At 36.8% G+C, this 20952-nt stretch overlaps 1 protein-coding gene across 1 annotated transcript in view; it reads left to right on the top strand.

Moving 5' to 3' along the window:
- The window catches only part of GTF2F2 (general transcription factor IIF subunit 2), a 138128-nt gene that overhangs the window by 75237 nt on the left and 41939 nt on the right, over nt 1-20952 (top strand). The window contains exon 5 of the mRNA XM_058548201.1: nt 5796-5877. Within this exon, the coding sequence (XP_058404184.1) occupies nt 5796-5877 (82 nt within the window). The remainder of the gene's footprint in view (nt 1-5795; nt 5878-20952) is intronic.

Raw genomic sequence — 20952 nt, 5'->3', positions numbered from 1 at the left:
CATTAGACATATTTGTAATTTGAATATCGTTATAAGAAAACATATAACACACAGACAATTTTGGGGAGTACTTATATGATTGCTCATTTGTTTTGAGGTAAATGAATGCTAACTCTGTAGGTTTACTGAAATCTGAGCATGATCTTTTATTCCTAATATTCCTGAAGATTAAATAGAGATCAGGACATCAATTCGCAAATTTGAATAGAATTAAGTATCTCCTTCTTAATAATATAGGGCTTATAAGTTTGCCTAACTGGTTTGTTAAGATGCCAAGTAGCTTGTATTAATAGGCCTTAACTGTGAACCATAGAGAAAATACTGCCCGGAAGAAATTTTAAATGAGAAGAATGGAGACTAGTAGGAATATTAAAAATGGTTTACCTTTTAAATGCACCCGCTCTGTGGAAATATTATTTCTTCATTCCTTTTCCAGAGAGGATAGACACAGATGTGATGTAAGTAAGAATCAGGAAAGTAGCTTCAAAGTCTCATGGATCAGTGCAAAATCTTGGTTGTAGCCCGCTTGTTTGTGTTTTAACTTCAGTTGCAAGTGCTCTTAAAGGCCACCACATTGAACTGGATCCAGAGTAGTCTTGTGGAAATGAATACCTATAACTTCCTGATGCCTAACATCTTCCTTACATACCTGCTCTCATTGCTTACATGCCAATGCTAATAAGCACCCCTCCTGCTTGCTTATTACTTTAACTTGTTCAAACTAGGCATGCCCTTAACTTGTAAAAAGTGCCAGTCAGTTATTTCTCTTGAGTTCTTCAACGCAGAGTATATCTCCAGTTGAGATAAAGAGTAGAAAGTCCAGTTTAGAAGTTTGTATATTTTCAAGTTTTAGCCAGCTTCTCAACATTTTGTTGTTCCAAGAAACAGTTTTTCTCTAATTTATAACTCAAAGAAAATTTAATTATATCTAGATCTTTAAAAAGTATTAGAGCAAATGAAGTAAACACTAATGAAATCATAAAACATTCCCAATTGGAAGAGAAGGCCAGTTTTTATTTTGTTTTAGTAAAAGAGAAGTAGAAGAGATCTCAGCGATTTCAGTGACTTCATTATATAGATGCTGAGGTCCAGAAATGTGAAGTAATTTCTCCAAAATAAGACTGCTTAGTGGCAGAATCAGAAGAACAACTCTTGGATTCTTTTCATAGGATGTGCTTTGTGTACTTAACCTTTAAAATTTTTTCTGAAACTAGGTGGCAGGATATAGATAAATTAAAATACTATAACCAAAGTTGTGTGTTCATACTTAATAAGATTCTTTTGGTTACAAGTGGCAGAAATCAATAAGTAAACCAATCTAGAAAAAAAATGTGGGGGGGGGGGAGGAGGAGAAAATTTAGAAAGGATCCTAGAGTATTTCCCAGAATCCAAAAAAGAGTTGAACAAATGGCCAGGCTTAGGGAAAGATTGGAGCTAAGCCATTCCAAGGCTTTTAGTTGGATGAACTTATGTGGCTTCTCTTCAGAGTGCTGTTTCATGACCATGTCTGTCCTTCCAGTGATTCTGGTGTGGGTCCCTTAGTTTAAAATTCCAAATGAGAGAGAGAAAGAGAGAGAGAGGACATGAAAGCCATTGCTGACGCTGTCTCCCCCCCACCTTCAGTGCCCTTCTGCCTCATCGCCCGGTCTAAATCCTACCCATTTTTCAAAGTCCAGCACAAACATTGCTTTCGCTATCAAAGCTCTTCTCGATCCGCAGCTAGACATAATCTCTTTGTGTGTGTTAATCCCAATACTCTGTGTATGTCTCTGTCTTATAACCTTTATAAACCTTAAGTTGTGCTTTGTACTGTAAAATCCCACAGCCCATTTGGAAAGACCAGTAGTCAGTTAAATTCAAAGGTAGGGAGTCATAAAATAGTATCAATATGGATTCCTACTGCCTTAAACATTTTGTCTTAAAACTTATAAAGGTACATTGTTATCAATGTACATGTAGGACAAGGCTTTTGCTTTGAGTGTAGGATGCTGATTGAGCCATCTGCTTTCTCTTTCTTGTGAAAAACCTATAATTTAGTTTAAATTTTCAATTTTGGTTTCTTTAAAAAGGAGCAAGAATTTAGATGCTGTGCAACAATACGAATGCAGAATCCTTCTAGGCTTTTATGTTTCTTCTAATCTCCAGTTGTCTCTCCAATACCTAATTTGACAGTAGTTTTTTTTTGCTGAGGAAGATTCACCCTGAGCTAACATCTATTGCCAGTCTTCCTCTATTTTGTATGTGGGTCACCGCCACAGCATGACCGCCGACGAGTGGTATAGGTCTGTGCCCAGGGAACTAAAGCTGCCAAAGCGGAGTGTGCCGAACTTAACCACTAGGCCATGGGGCCAGCCCTGACAGTTTTTTTAGCAACTTACCTTTATATCAAGTCTTACCAAAACATTAAACCTAGTTTTCATAGGTTTAACTCCTATGTTAAACCTCCCTCCTCCATACTTATAATTAATGGGATTATGCAATATATTATCAAATTGCATAATTACTAACAAAGTAAAACTAGCATAAACAAGTTCTAGCATGGTTTGAGCAGAAGTGTGTGGGAGTACTAGAGATTAACCTACTACCCACTAGCATATAGCAAGCTGTAGGCATCTGTCACTGTATTTAAAAGAGGAGAATTGAGAGCCTTGGTAATTTAGAAGGGGTTAAGTGGAGATCTGTCAAAAGTGTTTCTAGTGTATTAAAATGATTTATATGCCTGTCTTATCATCTTGCTAGACCAGCAGCTCTCAAAATGTGATCTGGAAACCACTGGGTAGAGGGATCCCTGAGGTCCTTTCAAGGGGTCTGTAAAATCAAAACTACTTTCTTTCTTTCTTTCTTTTTTTTTTTGTGAGGAAGATTGGCCCTGAGCTAACATCTGCCAATCCTCCTCTTTTTGCTGAGGAAGACTGGCTCTGGGCTAACATCCATGCCCATCTTCCTCCACTTCATATGGCACGCCACCACAGCATGGCTTGACAAAGCAGTGCGTCGATGCATGCCCGGGATCCGAACCCGCGAACCCTGGGCCGCCGCAGCGGAGCGTGCACACTTAACCGCTTGCGCCGCTGGGCCGGCCCCAAAACTGTTTTCATAATAATACCAAGTCTTTTTGCCTTTCTCACTCTGATTTTCTAAACATTTCTCAGTTTTAGTTTCTAATATGGTAAATATCAATAGATAAAACCCGCGTAAATACCAGACTGTGCTGCTTGAGGGCAGGAGCCATGTTTCATTTATCTTTGTTATTCCTGATGTGTTCTTGCATTATCTTTTACATAAAAGGCATTTAGTAAATATTTGATAAATGGTATGAGCAAAAAAAAAGGATTATTTTTCAAGTATTTATGGTCTTTCCAACTGGTCCAAAAAAGTAGTTTCAAGTAAGGGTTCCTGTATTAATGAATGTGATCTATAATTAACAGCAGTGGTGTGCAAGTGGGTGCCTTCAAATGCTTTAAAAATAGAATGTAATATTTAATACCTTTCCTTGAAAGCTTAAGCAATGTTTTGAAGAAGAAAAGGAGCATGGTTTAGTGGAAAGAAAATGAAAACATGCTCCTGTGAGGCTTCAATAAGTGTGCAAAGGCTTTAAATCTTGCTTAGGGGCTGTATCATAAGTAAATTGGCTTTTCAAAATTTCTTTAAGAGGAGAAGGGGGAACAAGTGAACAGAGATGTGGGGTTATTTAAGAGAACCAACTGGTAGAAAAATTCATTGCTGTTGATTAAGACTTTTCCTTTTACTTGAGAAGCATTTGAAAGCTATTTTAGGCTTGAAAAAAGGATATGATGGACAGAAAATTATGGTTTGGGGAAGTGAATTTTATTGCTTTATTTTAGTAACCTTGATTGAAGAATAGTGATGTGCGTGGTGACCAAGTTGAAATGGACAGGTGCTTGGCTGCTGCTTACCCTTTCAGGTGTTACATGGAGACCTTGACAGCAGAAAACTTGAACTAAAAAATAAATTCAGCTTGCCCACTGGAGTAGGTACTGCCAAATAAGTGGGGGACATTCACAGGTGGTGTTAAAAGGTAACTCTTTTAGTATTCAGCATTGGTAAACACATGGATATAGAACTAAATTATTATCAGAGATGGTATTCTAAATTTATTTTGTTTTTAAAAAAGGATTAATTTATTTTTCAATAGCGGACTTTTCTCATGCATTTAAGGTACTTTATACATGAAAATTTCCCAAATCTTGCTATTGTTATGACAAGTATTTTTCTAGATAGAACTCTCAGCTTCAGTGGAGAGGCAAACTTGAATATAAGGTTTGCTTTTACTATAAGAAAATTCAAATTTTAATCTTAATCTTACTAAATTCACTAATGAGACGAAATTATTTTTAGATGTTTAAACTTAAATTTAATATAAATATTTATGGCCTTTTAATTCTTTCCTTCCTGGTATATTTTGGTATAAGGTAAGCATGCTTCTCATCATTGCTCTTTCCAGTCATCTGGTAGCCTATACTTGAGATTTGTTGCATATTTGCATTGAGAGACCCTTGAACTATTGAATTACACAGTGTGTTCACAGTTGGTACTTAGGGGCTACAATAAGGAGTCCTCTAGGTTTTGGAGATAACATCAAGAAAGGTCACCATAAGAAAGATTTTCTAGTGTAAATCACGTAGGCATGGTTCTATCTGCACTCTTAGGTTTTGGTCAGTTTATCTGTCTCCCCCAGTGAACTGTATGCTTCTTGAAGATAGCACTGTATCTTAATCATCATTGATTCAACAATGCCTAGATGGTACCCTTCACGTAGTAGGCATTTAGTTAATGTTAGTGGAATGCATGAAGTCATTCACCCTGAAGTGATGAATCGTAAATGCATTGCTGATGAGCCAGAGGAATCCCTGAGTCTCTTCTCAAAACCTGGGTGAATTCTCACGGCAATATGACTGAACCATAACTATTCCTAACCATAGTTGTATATTTCCAGACTTTAGTAAAGCTGATGCCACCGTGGACAGTCGTATATGTATTATCAAATAAGATAAAGTCTGTAAAGTGACTTGACCACAATGCTTGGTGCCTGGTAGGCACGCAGTAGGTGCTAACTTTTGTTTCCCTTTTCTGTTTCTGTTGAATTTTGTGTCAGAGTCACTGTAAGAATTCTTACTAATGGTAGGAAAAATTGCCCTTCTGTTTGGATAAATATTCATAGGAGTTAAAGCTCTAATTTGGACACACCCAAATTAATAATTCTCCTGGAGAATGTAAGTGACAGCAGCTGGCAGGCAGAACTGCTGGTACACAGTATAACTTAAACAATAACATGCCCAGTTTCACAGTATTTTCTGTTCTAGTCAGTATAAGCTGTTCTAGTCACAGTGTATTCTAGAATTTTATTTACGTGTGTGTGTGTGATTTAGTGGTTTAGACTAGCTGTGTTTTCAGAAGTTACTTCTCTGTCAAAGATGATATAGCCTCCACACTCTTCAAATTTTTTAAATTTGTTTTTGTGCTCTTTAAAGCCACTCTCTTTAGAAAGAGCTAAGTGTACAAAAGCTGTTGTTGGCAAGGGGCTGCGGCAGCTCAATAAACAAACCTGACAGGAGCCCAGTTTTTTACTAGCCGAGAGTAAGGTTCTTTCTTTTTTTATTCTGACCAATGATACTACTATAAACTTAAAAGTATTCCTTTTGTTTCCTTGATTTTTTTATTAATTATATTTGATTGTAATCATTATTACTGTGGTTAGTGTGTCAAAATACAATCTTGAAAATGATACATGTTATCTCTGAATACATTTGTTGATTTTTTTCTTTCCATTCAAGATAAGCTTTCGTTGGAAGGAATAGTGGTACAAAGAGCTGAATGCCGACCTGCTGCCAGTGAAAACTACATGAGATTAAAGAGGTTGGTGTTTTTTAGCTTTAAAATAATACCTGATATTTCTTTTTTGGGATTGAAATACATATATTAGATTGCCTGTTGATTGCATGAAAATTATGGTTATTGTTGCAAATATTTTCTTCAAAGGCTGTTTGATTTTAAAACCAAGTAAGAACAAACTTCCAGTTATAAAATAAATAAGTCCCGGGGATATATTGTACAGCATGGTATAGTTAATTATACTGTATTGCATATTTGAAAGTTGCTAAGAGGATAGATCTTAAAAGTTCTGATCACAAGAAAAAAAGTTTTGTAACTATGTATGGTGACAAATGTTAAGTAGACTTCTTGTGGTGGTCATTTCTCAGTGTAAATAATTATTGAATTATTATGTTGTACACCTGAAACTGATATATGTCAATTATACTTCAATTAAAAAAAAATCCAAGTAAGAGTTTCTTTAGCAAGGAAACTTTCACAACTTGGGCTGTTTATTTGGGATATTTTAAGCTACTGTGTTAATATAACCTGAAATCAAACTTTTAAAACTTCTTTTTCTAGTTGCCCTTATAAATCTTGATTCGGTGATGTTAGTACTATTTTATTTTCAGAGACTATAATTTTCCCATAATGAATATGTAACTAAAATACTGTACTGTATAAAGCAAGTACAGTTGCTAGAATATCATCCTTTCCTCTTGATGTACGGAGAACTTGTTATAAACTAATTACCTTGTTAGAGAGTTTGCTTCAGGGTTCCCCCTCTCCCACTTTTATATGTGGTTAACATTTTGTAATTAATATTTACAGATGATTGCAAATTCTTGATACTCCAAATTTTATGACTTTCAAAGAGTCAAGAATTTTTTAAACCCTGAAAAATGTATTATACTTGTTTTATAGTTTATATTGAATGTATTTCAACCCCATATAGTTTAGAATTAGAAGTTTGTTCCTTCATTCAGCACTTAATGTGTGAAATAGTGAACAAAACAGCAAAAATCTTTGCCTTGGTAGAGCTGACATTGTAGCAGAATGTAGCTACACAGAACTGGTAGTTGAGAAGACACTGTTCAAGTGATAGTAGCAGCCTCTGCATATCAGTGTTCTCATCTATAAAAGAGGCTGGTTGAGCTAGATCATCTCTAAATTTCACATCATCTTTTAAATTTTTCCCCTTTTCTCAATTAGATTAGAGTCTGTCTTTCGGGAATGAAACAAAGAGATTGATTTTCTTGTCCAATAATTCCTCTAATTTAAATGCCTCCCCAGGGCAAGTAAAAGGATGACAATCAAAAATTTTATAACAGAAAATAACTTTGGAACACAGGCAGAAGATGTTTCTCCCTTTGTCTATAAAGTTTATTGCATAATACAAGTCTTTTTGAAGATTTATCTTCTTCAAATAACTACTGAAATTGGAAAATACAAAATCTGGTTACTGAGATGCTTGCCAAGATCTTTTTCTGTGGTCTTAATTTTCTTTAAAGGTTTCTGAAGATTTCTGATGATGAGATCAGGCAAGTCACCTACTGTGTTTATGAAATGGCTGCTTTTTTCTTACCAAAAAAGAGGTTAAACTTGTTTAGCCTTTGGAGTATGCTAAAAGACCAGCCATTACATATTTCAGTTACTTAAGTGACTTGAAGAAACAGGGTGATTCAGGAAATGATATTATGTGAGTTTCATAAAATAGATGCTACATGATGTAAGTCTTGAAGGCTGAGATTTTTTTGACTAAGTGGAAAAAGACAGGAGTAAGAACACTCCAAAGAGAGAGACATGCAGGTACAAAGACTTGGGGAAGACATTAGGGACCTGCGTGTAGTTCTGCAAGCCTGGAATGCAGGATTTATTTGAGGCAGAACAGACAGAAGCTCCAGCCCAGACCTCTCTTTTGAACTCCAAACTTATATATCCAAAAGCTGGTTGAATGTCCAACAGACGTTTCAGATATGTCAAAAGACGAACTCCCAGTCTTTCCCCCAAAACCTGCTCCACCAGTAAGTCTTTCTCATCTGAGCTAATGCCAACTCTGTCTTCCCATTTTCTCAGTCCAAAAACCTTGGTTACATTCTTGACTCTTCTCTCACATTCCACCTCCTTGTCAGAAAAATCTTATTGACCCATACCTTCAAAATATTACACATCTACGTCTGACCTTTTCTCACCACCCACATGATCTGCCATTATTTCTCACCTGGATCACTGCAGCAGCCTCCTAGCAGAGTTCCTGCTTCCACCCTTGCCCCACTGTAGTCTGTTGTTAGCACAGTGGCCAGAGAAGTTCTTTTAAAATATGTCAAATCATGGCATTCCTCTGCTCGCATGTCACTAGCTATGCTTCCTGTATTACTCGGAATAAAATCCAAGTCCTTACAGTTGTCTACAGGGGGCCTACATGATCCTCCTACAACTGCCTCCCCATTCTCCCCATCCTCATCTCCTTCTTCCCTCCCCCTCATTCGCTCTGCCCCAAACATAATGATATCCTAACAGTTCACGAGCACTCTAGGCACACTTCCATATTAGGACCTTTGCACTGGATAGCCTTTTCTGCCTGGAGCATGCTTTCTCCAGATAATTGCATGGCTCACCTCCTCACCTCTGCCAAGTCTCTTCTCAAAATCTCCTTTTTCAATAAGGCCAACTGTGACCACCCTACTTCCTTCTATACTTGTTTTTTCTTCATAGCATATATCACCTCCTAATATACTATATAATTTGCTTACCTATATTCATTACCAACTTTGCCCTGGTGCAGGTTAAGCTCCCATGGTTTGTTTCTTGCTTTGTTTTTTTTTTTTGCATGTGCCTGTTTTTTCACTGACATACACACACACAACCCAGGTGTCTAGAATGGTTTATCACGTGGAGTAGGTAGTCAATAAATGTTTGTTGAGTGAATGAATGGCAGGAGATAATGTTAGAAATGTTAAAGAATCTTATATACTTGTTAAGTTACTTGTTAAAGAGTCTTATATGCTATACTAAGACATTTGGACTTTGTGTGCTATAGCTATTAGGGAGGGACTGAAGAATTTTAAGCTGGATGGAAGGCGAAGGGATGTGTATTTTAGCTAGGTCATTCTGGCCATAGTATAAAGACTGAAAGCAGGGAGATAAGCTAGAGGCTGATGTAATAACCCAGGTACAAAACGTCTGAATGACCAAAAAAAGTGGTTCTAGTCAGAAGGGAGATGAGAGACCAGGTTTTGAGGGTATATGGAGGAAGAGTCGATAGGACTTGATGAACTCATCTCAAATTTCAGTGGTTGTGGGACAGGGAATTTCTCTAGGACCAGACTGATGGTGGTGGCTGTTGTGTTGTGGCCTGGGTGCACTTCCTGCTGTGAATCCCCAGATTGGCTCCATACCATCTTGTGCATTGCACAGGACAGTTTACACTGACAAAGGGAGAGGGATTGGGGAGTTCTTGTCCCCATGTCCATTTTAATCAAAATCCTGCTTGACAATTTATGTGAAAACTTAAAGAAGCAGAAAGTACTTAACCTGCAAGAAGAGTACCAATGGGTAAATTATCAAAACAGGAAAGTAATCTAAGTCATAAGTGGTATCTCGTGTATTTTGCTTGTCATTATTCAACATTTTTGAATGCCTACTGTGATCACTCAGGTAAGACTCAATTAAAAAAAATTCACTAGATACTATTCTTGCTCCAGAGAGCCTACAGTCTTTGAACCTGAGGAAATAAACACACACACACAGGATTGTCTAAAAAATCTATTTCCTGGGCCGGCCCCGTGGCTTAGCGGTTAAGTGCGGGCGCTCCGCTGCTGGAGGCCCGGGTTCAGATCCCGGGCGCGCACCGACGCACTGCTTCTCCGGCCACGCTGAGGCCGCGTCCCATATACAGCAACTAGAAGGATATACAACTATCTACTGGGGCTTTGGGGAAAAATAAATAAATAAAAAAAATCTATTTCCTGACAATATAGTAGGGGGAGGAATAGAAATGTGGTGGTGATGTTGATATAAAATGGAAAGGCAGATTTCCGGATGTAGGTGACATCAAACTAGAAGTGTTTGAGACAGAATTGGCAATTCAGTACTTGAGACATCCTATACCTAGATATTTCACACATATGCTCCAAGTTTTTCACAGCCTGTTTCTGACTACCTACTCCTTAATGACATTAGAGGGTTTTGATAATCTGGCTCTTGTCTCGCTTTTCTCATTTTCAGCTACTCTCCTTTACATAGACATGAGATAGTTATATTGCACTACAAGTTGTTATTCCAGATGTGTAGGTACTTTTACCTCTTAGGCCTTTGTTACGTGCGCATCTTCTGCCTAGAATGCCTTATCTGCCTTCTGCCAAGATCCTTCTGAGCCTTTAAAACCAACCCAGGTGTCACTTACTCAGCGAAATCTTTTTATAGCTTCCACTCTCCACTCCAGTTAGGATCTGCCATCTCCTTTTCTACATTCCACATACTTGTTTATTCTTCTTTAATGGTATATATAAATGTCCGTTTTCTACCGTTTAGGTCTACATAGTTGCATCTTCTACAAGATTATGAACTTCATAAGAACAGGGACTATGAGTTTTATTTTTCTTCCTTCTTTCTTTTCTACTCTCTCTCTCTCCTTTCCTTTTTGTATTCTCAGCATGTAGCATAGTGCGTTACAGATAATAAATATCCAAAAGTATTTGTTGAGTTGAAATGGATTGAAATAGAAAGGAATGGCAAAACTAGGTACAGAAACATAAGAATCAACAGCATTCAGCTTCTTTAATTTTTTTTACTCAGAACTTCACTTGAAACCTGAACTTGATTTTTCAGTTCAATTACACATACATATGTCTGCACGCACACACACACATCTTGCTTTGAGAAGGTGAAAGTGATTATAAAACAAATATAGAAATGTTTCATCAACAATAAAAAAGTTGTTCAAAATATCAAGTAAGAATTGAGTAGTCTTCTGTTTACAGAGGACTAGAAGAGAAAGCCTTTTTATCAAAGAAGACCTTTCTTTCCTTAACTCAAGTGAATTTTTTTCCTTTAATCAGTGAGTTTTTACTATATTATATTTTAGCAAATGGCCGCTGAACTACACTGTTAGTAACATAAATGGGTATATTACAAAGTGTATTTTATGTTTATAAATAATACTCTTTAAGAATGATCAGTGTTACTTTAGTAGGAATTTAATTTTAGTAATAAATTCTTATTATAGGTCTATGCTATTACATTTTAGCTGATAAATTAGCCAAATGTTATAAGAATTATAACTGCCATATTAATCAAATGTAAGATTCTGTTAGTTTGTAAGATTCTGTCATTTATTTAGATAAAGGTGGAAATTAGTGTTGCAGTAAACCCGAGAAATGTGTAAGCCCTTAAATCAATGAAATTCAGGCCAAGAAAGAAATGAATCCTGTGCTGTAATCTTCTTTTGTCCAATCCTATCATATAATATAAAATCCTGCAAGAATCCATTTAGCCACCGAGAAAACCTAAAAAACAAAAGGAAAAAAATTCTACTGCTTCTGTCTTACTTTCTCTATTTGACATAAATTTGGATGGATCTGAATGGTATTTTATTAGGAGGAAATTTATTTTGAATTGGTAAATGTAAGTGTATTTACTATCAGCTCATATCTGATTTACTAAAGTTTATTTAATTTGTGTTGTTTTATTAAGTGTAACTTTATTTAAGCATCTTGAGTTTTTCCTTAATAGTCAAATGATAAATTATATAGTCACCCTGTTTATAATTCATATTGTACTTTTTTAAATCTAAAGGGACATAAATATAAAACAATCATCCTAACGTGTTTCCTTGTAGGAAAGTCATAGTAAAAAGAAAATATATGGCTTTTTAAATTCTGTATGTTCATGTCACCAACTCATCTAAAAATAGTTGTCTCAAAAGTTTTTATTTTTAATTCTTTTGGTGTTTGTGGATTTTCTTCAAAAACCTGAGAAAAAAGCCTTTCTCTTTGGGAACAGAACATTGGCTGTGGAGGGGTGGAGAAGAGAAAAATCAGAATCTTTTCTATTCTAAGATACCAGACAGTAGGAAGCAAGTTTTGATTCACATTCTTTCCTGGGGAGGGGTTACCATGCTGTACCTGCCTAGATTCCTGATGTCTCATATTATGGTAAAAGATGTCTTAAAATGTCTTATTATAAGGGAAGAGGAAAAGGACCTTCTCATTCAGTAGATCTTTACGTAATTTATGGGTGATGTGATTCATGTGGGTGAACTAGATTTATGCCGAAAGAAGTCTCTGCAAATAAAATTTTTGCTTAACACAATAACAACACTGAAGCATTTTCTTCTCACCACATTTAAACTAATATTTGAATATATTTAGTACTTGTAATTTTGACTCTTCTCCAATGTAAATTTCATAAAGAATAATTATTTTTATAAGTGATCTTTCTTAAATATTAGGATGATTACCTTATAGCTATGTCTCTTTATGTTTAACGAAGTGCAAGATGAATTATAAATAGGGTAATCATGTAATTTGTTTTTCAAAACAGATACTTTTGAAAACGAAAGCAGGCACTAACCAGAGTGGATGCCACACTGAAAACAGTGTAAAACTGTTCCAGATTAACTGGGATGTAAGATCACCCTTGTTATGAATAGCTTGGATACACTAAAATACTAACCTTTTAAAATGAGATCTAAAAGATGAGTCAAATAGTGAAAGTGCTGGTGGTTAGGAAACGTATGCTAGAAATTCTAGACTAGAGCAGACTGCTATGACTGAACATAAACTGTTGTGTGCTTCCCAGTAGCCACACAAAGTTGAGCATGTAATAGTGCTGTGTTAATGTTTTCATGTAAATTTTTATATGAAGTTTATTAAAGAGCAAAATGAATAAAATAGTTTTATAGAAAAACATTTTTCTGTTAATCCTCAATAAAACTTGAGGTCATAGCAGTAACTCAAAATTCCATAAAGATTATTTTATGATCAGAGAAATGTAGTATTGGATTTTAGTTTTCTAGTAATCTTATTTGAAACAGAGTTTTTGGCACATGTTGAGGTTAATGGTTAATACGCTTGTATCAGTTAGAATGCTTTCACTTGCAAGTATCAGAAAATCCAATGCAAACTGTCTTAAAAATAAAATTCATTGACTCACATAAATCGAACCCACTGGTATTGTGGGCGTTAGCTATGGCTTTATGTAGAAGTTCTCAGTGTCATCAGTGCTCTAGCTCTTTTTCTAATTTTCTTGGGTCTGTCTTTCTCCAGCTTGACTATCCTCAGGCTGTCTTTTCTCCTGGTAGCGAGATGGCTACCTGCAGCTCCCAGGATTATCTACCTCTTTATTCATATGGGGCCCCAGGAGTTAAGTGACCTTGTCTTCAACCAACTATTAAACAGAACCCTTCATTTCCTTCAGCAGGCCAACATGGGTTCCGAGTCTCTCTGAACCAATAAATGTGTCAATGAAAATGGGATACATGGACTAATGGTTAGGGCCCACCTGTGGAAATGTGTAAGTGTTAGGGTTAATCCCATCCAAAGTGTGTACCTGTTCCTCAGTAGGGAAGAGGTGGAGTGGATGCGAGGGAGGCAATCATAAGATCCACTGCAAAACCCTTTTACCGGAAAGCATCTTAGGGTTAGGAAACACTCATCGGGGACATTCGTAACCTTGATTGCTTCCCTCTAAGGAGGGTCAGGACTTTTATTAGAAAGGAATTCTGGAGCTATGAAGATGCCTTACTAATAGGGTGAGGTAGTTAAGAGGTTGAGCTCTGGAGTCCGATTGCCTGGATTCAAAGACTGGCTTCCCTATTTACCCAGTGTATGATCTTGGGCAAACTAATGAAGGCTTTTCTGTGCCTTCATTTCCTCATCTGTAAAACGGAATAGTTACATTTATTTCAGTGTTATGATAAAGATTAAATAAAATAATACTATATGATACATGAGGTATCTGAACCAAGGTAGGCACATAAATATTAACTGTTATGCTTATGACAATTACCTGAGTAAGACCTCCTGTCCAAAAACTGCTGGAGCTATTCCCAACCCCGACCTCTTTGTCTTAGTCATCATGATAGAAGAGGCTTGCACACAAAGATTCATTTTGAATCCCTGCCCTGAGGTAGATAAATTTGTTTAATCAAGTTTAAATTAGAAATGCAGCAGAAAGAGAACTAGAGCTGAGGGAAAGAATCTGAAGATTTTTTTATAGAGTCCATGATAATAAGCCTCTTTTCAAAACAGAAATCGTAAAGTGGTAGTTTAAAACTACCTAAATATTATCCAGATCCAGACCAGGGAACTGAGGTAACTCTCTCGTCACAATCTTTTCCTCTTCTCTGTCCTCAAGGACTCCTTGATGTGGCCACCGTCAATTTCATGTATATATCAGAAGATCATAGATTTTTAGTTTATAAATCTTCTACTGGATGTTCGCAATCTTTCTGGAAAGTATAAAGGATCATAATTTTGAAATTTTCCCAAGATGTGTTTGGAAACAGTTTTACCATCCTCTCCTGCAGTGATACTTTGGCTGATGAGTCTCCTGAGGTACCCAAATGTGTGATTTTTAAAATGTGGGGCTATAAGTCAAAGATTTTTTTAAAGGCCAGGGAACAGAAAGTCCTTCTGAAGAGCTTACCCAAGAAGACAGCTAGCCTTCTCTGCCATAAGCATACTCGTGTTCTCATATTCTTTCCTCTTGAACTGCTCTTTTTAAATTACCACTTAAAAGTGAAGGATTATATGAAAGAAGCTTATGTCTTCATTAAAATACAATCATTTTAAAATGTGTTATAAATAGATAGCTGTAGTAAAAGTGCAGAAATACCAGTGGGATAAAACTACCATAAAAAGGTGTTTTACCCAGAATTTTTTAAAAGACTAAAACTTTAAAAGGACCAAAGTTCCTCATAGGGAATGCTATTTGGCAAGGAAGACTTCAAAGGGAGGTTGATGGTAAAGATTGCCCTGTTTCCTCTGAAGAGCCAGAGCATCTGTCCTCACATCCGTTGAGCTGTGGACTGACCCTGAAGATTTACTATTCTGATGAAATAAGGATTTCTAAACGATTGTGAAAGATACTAGTAATATATATAAAGAATATATATAGAGGCCAGCCCAGTGGTGCAAGCGGTTAAGTGCACGCACTCCGCTGTGGCGGCCCGGGGTTCACCGGTTCAGATCCTGGGCGCGCACCCACGCACCGTTTGGCAAGCCATGCTGTGGTGGCCTCCCATATAAAGTGGAGGAAGATGGGCGCGGATGTTAGCCCAGGGCCAGTCTTCCTCAGCAAAAAAAAAAAAAGAGGAGGATTGGCAGATGTTAGCACAGGGCTGATCTTCCTCACAAAAGAAAAAGAAAGAATATATATAAAGAATTAAAGCACTGGCATAATTAAACATCAAACAATGGTTTTATATAATTTCCTTTTTTCAAATCCTCTGATATTTTCACTTTAAGATGGGAGGAGGAGAGGAATTATTTCAGTATCTGGGTACTATCTCACCCTAAACATCATTGTCTTTGTAGTTCCCCACCTTTTCTGCCTGCTTTCTTGGTGTTTTGGGGTTCTGGCCCCTGCTTATTCTGCTGCCATTCCAACTCAAGTGTGCACTGTATCAAAACCAGTCATTTTCACTCTTCCCCAGACACAGGGTGTGCTTTCAGGTCCCACTGTCTGCAGTGCTCTTTCTTTGCTTTTCTACTTGCCAAACTCCTATGCATCCTTTAAGATTCAGCTCAAATGTCAAATCTCCCCAACTGTTTTTCTCCACAGGTTAATCACCATCTCCACTACACTTTTTCTATTAAATCACTAATCACATTTTGCTTTTTATTTTACTTTTATTACTTTTGTTCATGTCTCTACTAGGTAGTGAGCTCCTCAAGGTCAGGAACTGTATCTTGTTCATCTTTGTTCTAAAAGCTTTATGTTCAATAAATGCTAGTAGAGTAATTGACCAAAAATAAGCATTTTAAAGTTAAGAATTTATAGTTCTATCTTGATTAATGAATCTCTCCAGAATTAATGCTCTTAAAAATGCATTTAGCTGTGTTTTAAGATTCAAATTATAAGTCCTGAGAGGCAGTATTGGCATGTGGTGGTGGTTCTGCAAAGCCTCACAGCTTTGTAGGATAAAAATACCTCAGTACACAATTTCTCTTTGTTCACTCACAGTTGAAAATCAACGGGACTAACCTTAGGCAAAACTGTGAAGTGTGGAAAGTTTCTTTATTATCCGGGCATCTCCTTTTTTTACTCCTTTTCCCCTTAGGTAATGTCTATCTTCAGGCATCTACTTTTTATCCTGTTCTGACCCTTTTTATTCAATTCTGAATGCTCTTTAAGAACGAATGGACGTAAGTCAAACTGGGCATTTGATTTTAAACCTTTTATTACTAAATGTGAAATAATAGCCATTAGGTTACCTGTTCAAGATATTTGAGTAGGCAGATTTTTTTTCATGGGAAGGGAAGGATAGTCATTGAAATTATACCATTTGTAGATTGGCCCCAAACAAAAAAATTGAGTAATACTTTTAGTTTGCAGGGGGCTTGTCACCAGGACAACCATCTCTGCTTCCTGGGCCAAGTGGGTAGATTGGCCTGGCTGCATTTGTTGGAGATCTGTTCTGAGAATTTAAAACTTGCTGCTGAATGTGACCCACAGAAGTGGCCAAATTCCCTTAGGCAGGATCAGGACCATCATTACTAGTCCATATGGTGCCTTTGTACAAATTTTTAAAAGGTGGTCATTCCTCAAGTGTTGTTATCTTTATCTGTCAGAAAATAATGGTAATTTTCAGATTTTGTTAAACAAGACATTACTGCCATCTGCCAGAAAATTGTCACAATAATTACACAAATCTTCACTGTCTCTGTTGTGAATGTGCCCCTTCAATGTGGCACCATTGTGTACTGCAAAATGGGCAAACCTCTCCAGTTTACTGCAGGCCTGTATGTCCTATTTTCTTACCAGTTGGCTTAAAATTTAAGTTGCTTGCCGGGTCCTGGCAGGCACTGGAATTTTCAGCCCTTGATCTATGATTTCCTGAAGTACTTGAAGACTAAGGAAAGATACCACATGTTCCTTTATTGGGAAATGAGGGTCCCTTTTAGTACATTGAATCAGTAGGAATGATAATAAGCAAGTTTTTAACTTACTACTAGGAGGAACTAATTTAGACTTTGCAATGATCAGGCTTTAACTATTCTTAGTAGTTTGTCAAAGTACAAGCAGACCTGATTTATAAACATCTTATATACTATCCCTCTTGCTTGAGACTAATGCAATTGCCATGGGATGTATTGTAAAGAAAACTTAAATTTTTAAAAAGAATCCTTGAGTTTATAAGAAGAGAAAGAGAAGGTATTGTTTAAAATTTTTAAAAGACTTCTTAGGGGAACTGATTTTCAGGCAGGACAGGTCAGCCTGCATGGTAGGTTGCACACTCTTAAATGGGTTCATATATTAATTAGATGTTCATTTTAGTTACTTTCTTTTTTAAATCTTATTTCCATTTTCACAAACGAGAAAACTGAGTCATAGAGAGGCTAATGATTTGCCCATGCTCACAATTTGTAAATGGCAAAGCTGGAATTTGAACCCAGATCTGATTGATTCCAGTGCGTTAGATGACAGGCTGCCTCTTCTGACCTTAATAGTTTCAAAAAGTTGCCTGGCTTATCAGTAGGAAAAGGGAAGGGAGCATGTTCTCTTTCTCTCCTTTCTTGTATTCGATGATCCTTGCCCTAATGCCCCACAACTTAAACTGTATTGTTAGTACCATGGTGCTGTTACCATGGTGCTGTTACATTATACAATAAACAGGATAGCACTTATAGGATTTATATAAGGTATATAACTGCTTGATTGTTTCAGTTTAGAATTTTTATCCAGTTTCAGATCCTATAACTTAAAAGTGAACTTTGATAGCATAATGTAATTAAATTTCAAAGCTCCATGTATCTGCAGGAGAAAGGTAAAATATTAAGTGATTTTACATGTCTATGGAGTTTACTATTTTTCTTTTGTGAAGTTTATGTGAAATCTGTAATGCTTTTGGTGGTTTTGATGAACTAGTAATTGTACCATTTTGAAGATCTACTTCTCTTTAGTATACCCTGGTATTACAATTGTCATATACTGTGTACTGATTTTTTTTTATGACTTTGAAGGCCTTAGAATGTCTAAAACCCTTTTCTTGTAATGTGTTATATATTTGAGGAAAACTGAAAGGTTGGAATTAATAATAATAATAACAATAATATTCAGGCAGAAACTTTTCAAACTGAAAAATAGTTGACATATGGGAAAAACAGGAAGGTGTTAGTAAGCTTATACAAACAAAATATGCCAGTGAATGCTATTCCCACTGAAATGCAGCTCCATGAGGGCAAGACTTTTTGTTTCCTTTATTCACTGGTGTTTCCCAGGACTGGAAGAGTGCCTGGCACAGTAGGTACACAGTAAATATTTGTTGAATGAAGAAAGGAAGGAATGAAAGGTATGAAGCCTAGGTTTTATGCCTTTTGTCTTGCAGGGTGTCCAGGACTTGGATCACAATGAGTCATTCCTTTTTAAGCTGTTGCATGCCAAGTTGGTTTATCTACTTCTGTTACTTCCCCATATTTCCTAGCTTCAAAGTATCATTTATTACTCATTTGGTTAACAGATATTTATTTGGCATCTAACGTATACTGAGCAGTGTAACACTAAAAAGCAACCAGAGCTTATCTGTTTTGGGAAATGGATCATACGTGGGTTTTAAATAACAATTTAGGATATTATATTATTATATGCAATATGAGAGGTTGACACAGGCGGTAAATACCAGGTTTCAGAAAATGCTGATTTGGTAAAGTCAGAGCAAGGAGTCATAAACTTCGAATAAAGAGGGGGAGAGGGGAAAGATTCTAGGAGGAACTAGGAGATTCTAGGATAAATTTCCTACCCTAATCTGGGATAAATCAATAGAAGTGTTTTAGGAAATGTAGTAGATTGGCCTGGTAGGTAGAGTAGACAGAGGGATGATTGTAGGGTATTTTAATGTTAGACCAAACAGGCAAATGGTCCAGTGAGTCACTGATTGTGCATATTTCACTCTGAGGGAGGTTCTTAGGTCTCCTTCAGGACTCTGTCCTTGACACACTCTCCTCCCTTGGTTATTGTGACTCTCTATAATTTTCCTCTTAGTAGTCTTTGTAGCTCCTGTTTATCTCTTGAACTCTTTCTCCCCTACATTATCTAGCTAAGTGATCCCATCCACCTTAAAAACATGTACATGGCAACTTCAGAATTTGTATCTCCAGCCCAGACCTCTCTCCTGACCCTCATGCTCACTTATGTACAACATTCCCCTGGATAGCTTCACTTGGATGGCTCACAGGTGTCTTAAACTTCACATACCTGAAATTGAATTCTTTGTTGTTACCTACCCTCCTACCCCTAATGCAGTTCTTCCCCTGGTCTTACCCGTTTCCGCTCAGTTCCTCAGGTAAAAAACCTGGGAGTTATCCATGATTCCTTTTTTCTTGAGGAGACGCATCCAATCCATCTTCAGGTTCTGTCAGCTGTAGCAACACTATACGCCCTGACCTGCTACTACACTAGACTGAGCTGCCTTCTTCACTTACCTGTACAGTATTTAGGACTGACTACGTAATTTGCAGGGCCTATTGCAAAACAAATACAGAGTAAATAAATTATTCACGATTTCAAAATGATGACGGCATTGCTTTAAATCAAGTGCAAGGCCCTTCTAAGTGCAAGCCTAGTGTGACTCTACAGGGCACTTGCCCATGAAGCTGGCCCTTCCTCGACTACTGCAGTAGCCTCCTAACTGGTGGCTTCCTGTTTCCCCTTACAGACGATTCTTCACATAGCAGTCAGAGTCATTAGTGTAGATGAGCTTATTCCACTTCCGCACTTAGAATTTAAGAGATCTGCATGATCCGGACTTCCAAAAACTATGTGATCTGATCCTGAAGCTGCTTCAACCTCTTCTACCACACTCGTCTCTCATTCACTAGGCAGTAGCCAAAATGGCTGCTTTGTTGTCCTTCAGATAGAACAACAGTCCCATCTCAGGGCTCTTCTTTCAGTCTAGTTACAGGTCTTTCACCAGACTTAAAGGGTCAGCCTCCTTTCCATCATCCAGTTCTCAGGTCATATGTTACCTCCTCAGATAGGCCTTTCCTGACCACTCCTAAGTGAAATAGTATAGGCTTCTTCTCACCACCACCACCTCGTTACTTGCTATGCCGTTACCCAGTTTTATTGTATTCTTAGCACTTATTATTGTGTGGCGCTATCTTAATTAATTATTAATTATGACTTATTGACGGTATTCCTATCACCTAGCATAGTGCCTGCCACATGATAATGCTCAATAAATATTTATTGCATGAATGAATATTTTTCATAATCTTTTTAGCCTCTTACCTTTTGGAGATTTATCTGAAGATTAACAGGGTTTTTTTTCCTTTGTTAAATTTTAATAATTTTTTATTTGTTGAATTAACTTATATTTAATTTATGAATACTTCAGAGTTAATTTTAAAATCTCAAATCATTTTTTCTTTAAAATGTTATGTCTTTGGTATGACACATACTGTATGTATTTTAGCTTGGACAAGGAATTAAAAATGCTGTTACCCAATGAAACTAAAGTTAATGCTATAGGGTGAGCAGAGTTTTCTCCTCAGAATCAATATTTTACACCAAAATATCAAAGGTTTCATAGCCCAACCTTCATAAATTTATGTAAGCCCGCTCGTTCATTGAGCACCTATTATGTACCAGACACTCAGGAACAAAAAGGTAAGACATTTTCCCTGTCCTTGAATTGCTCATTGTAGATAATTTGTTCTTTGATATGCAACATTCTCTGTAGTTTCAAAAAGAAAAGTACTAAATCTGCTTCATGAACTACACTTGATCTTCTGCCTTTTAAGACTTTACCGCATAGACCAAAATGATAGAGTTGTATGGGAGAAACACTTGCATACACGTACACTTTATGAGGCTAACATGAATGTGAAATATTTAAAATTAATTTATGAATCTGTTGTTTACCAGTACTGTCTGGTACACACTAATTTTGGAGGA

Source organism: Diceros bicornis, chromosome 9 (genome assembly GCF_020826845.1).
Source record: "Diceros bicornis minor isolate mBicDic1 chromosome 9, mDicBic1.mat.cur, whole genome shotgun sequence".
In the NCBI taxonomy this organism is placed as follows: Eukaryota; Metazoa; Chordata; class Mammalia; order Perissodactyla; family Rhinocerotidae; genus Diceros; species Diceros bicornis.
The sequence above is the reverse complement of the archived record's forward strand: the minus strand, read 5'-3'. Positions and strand labels throughout refer to the sequence as shown.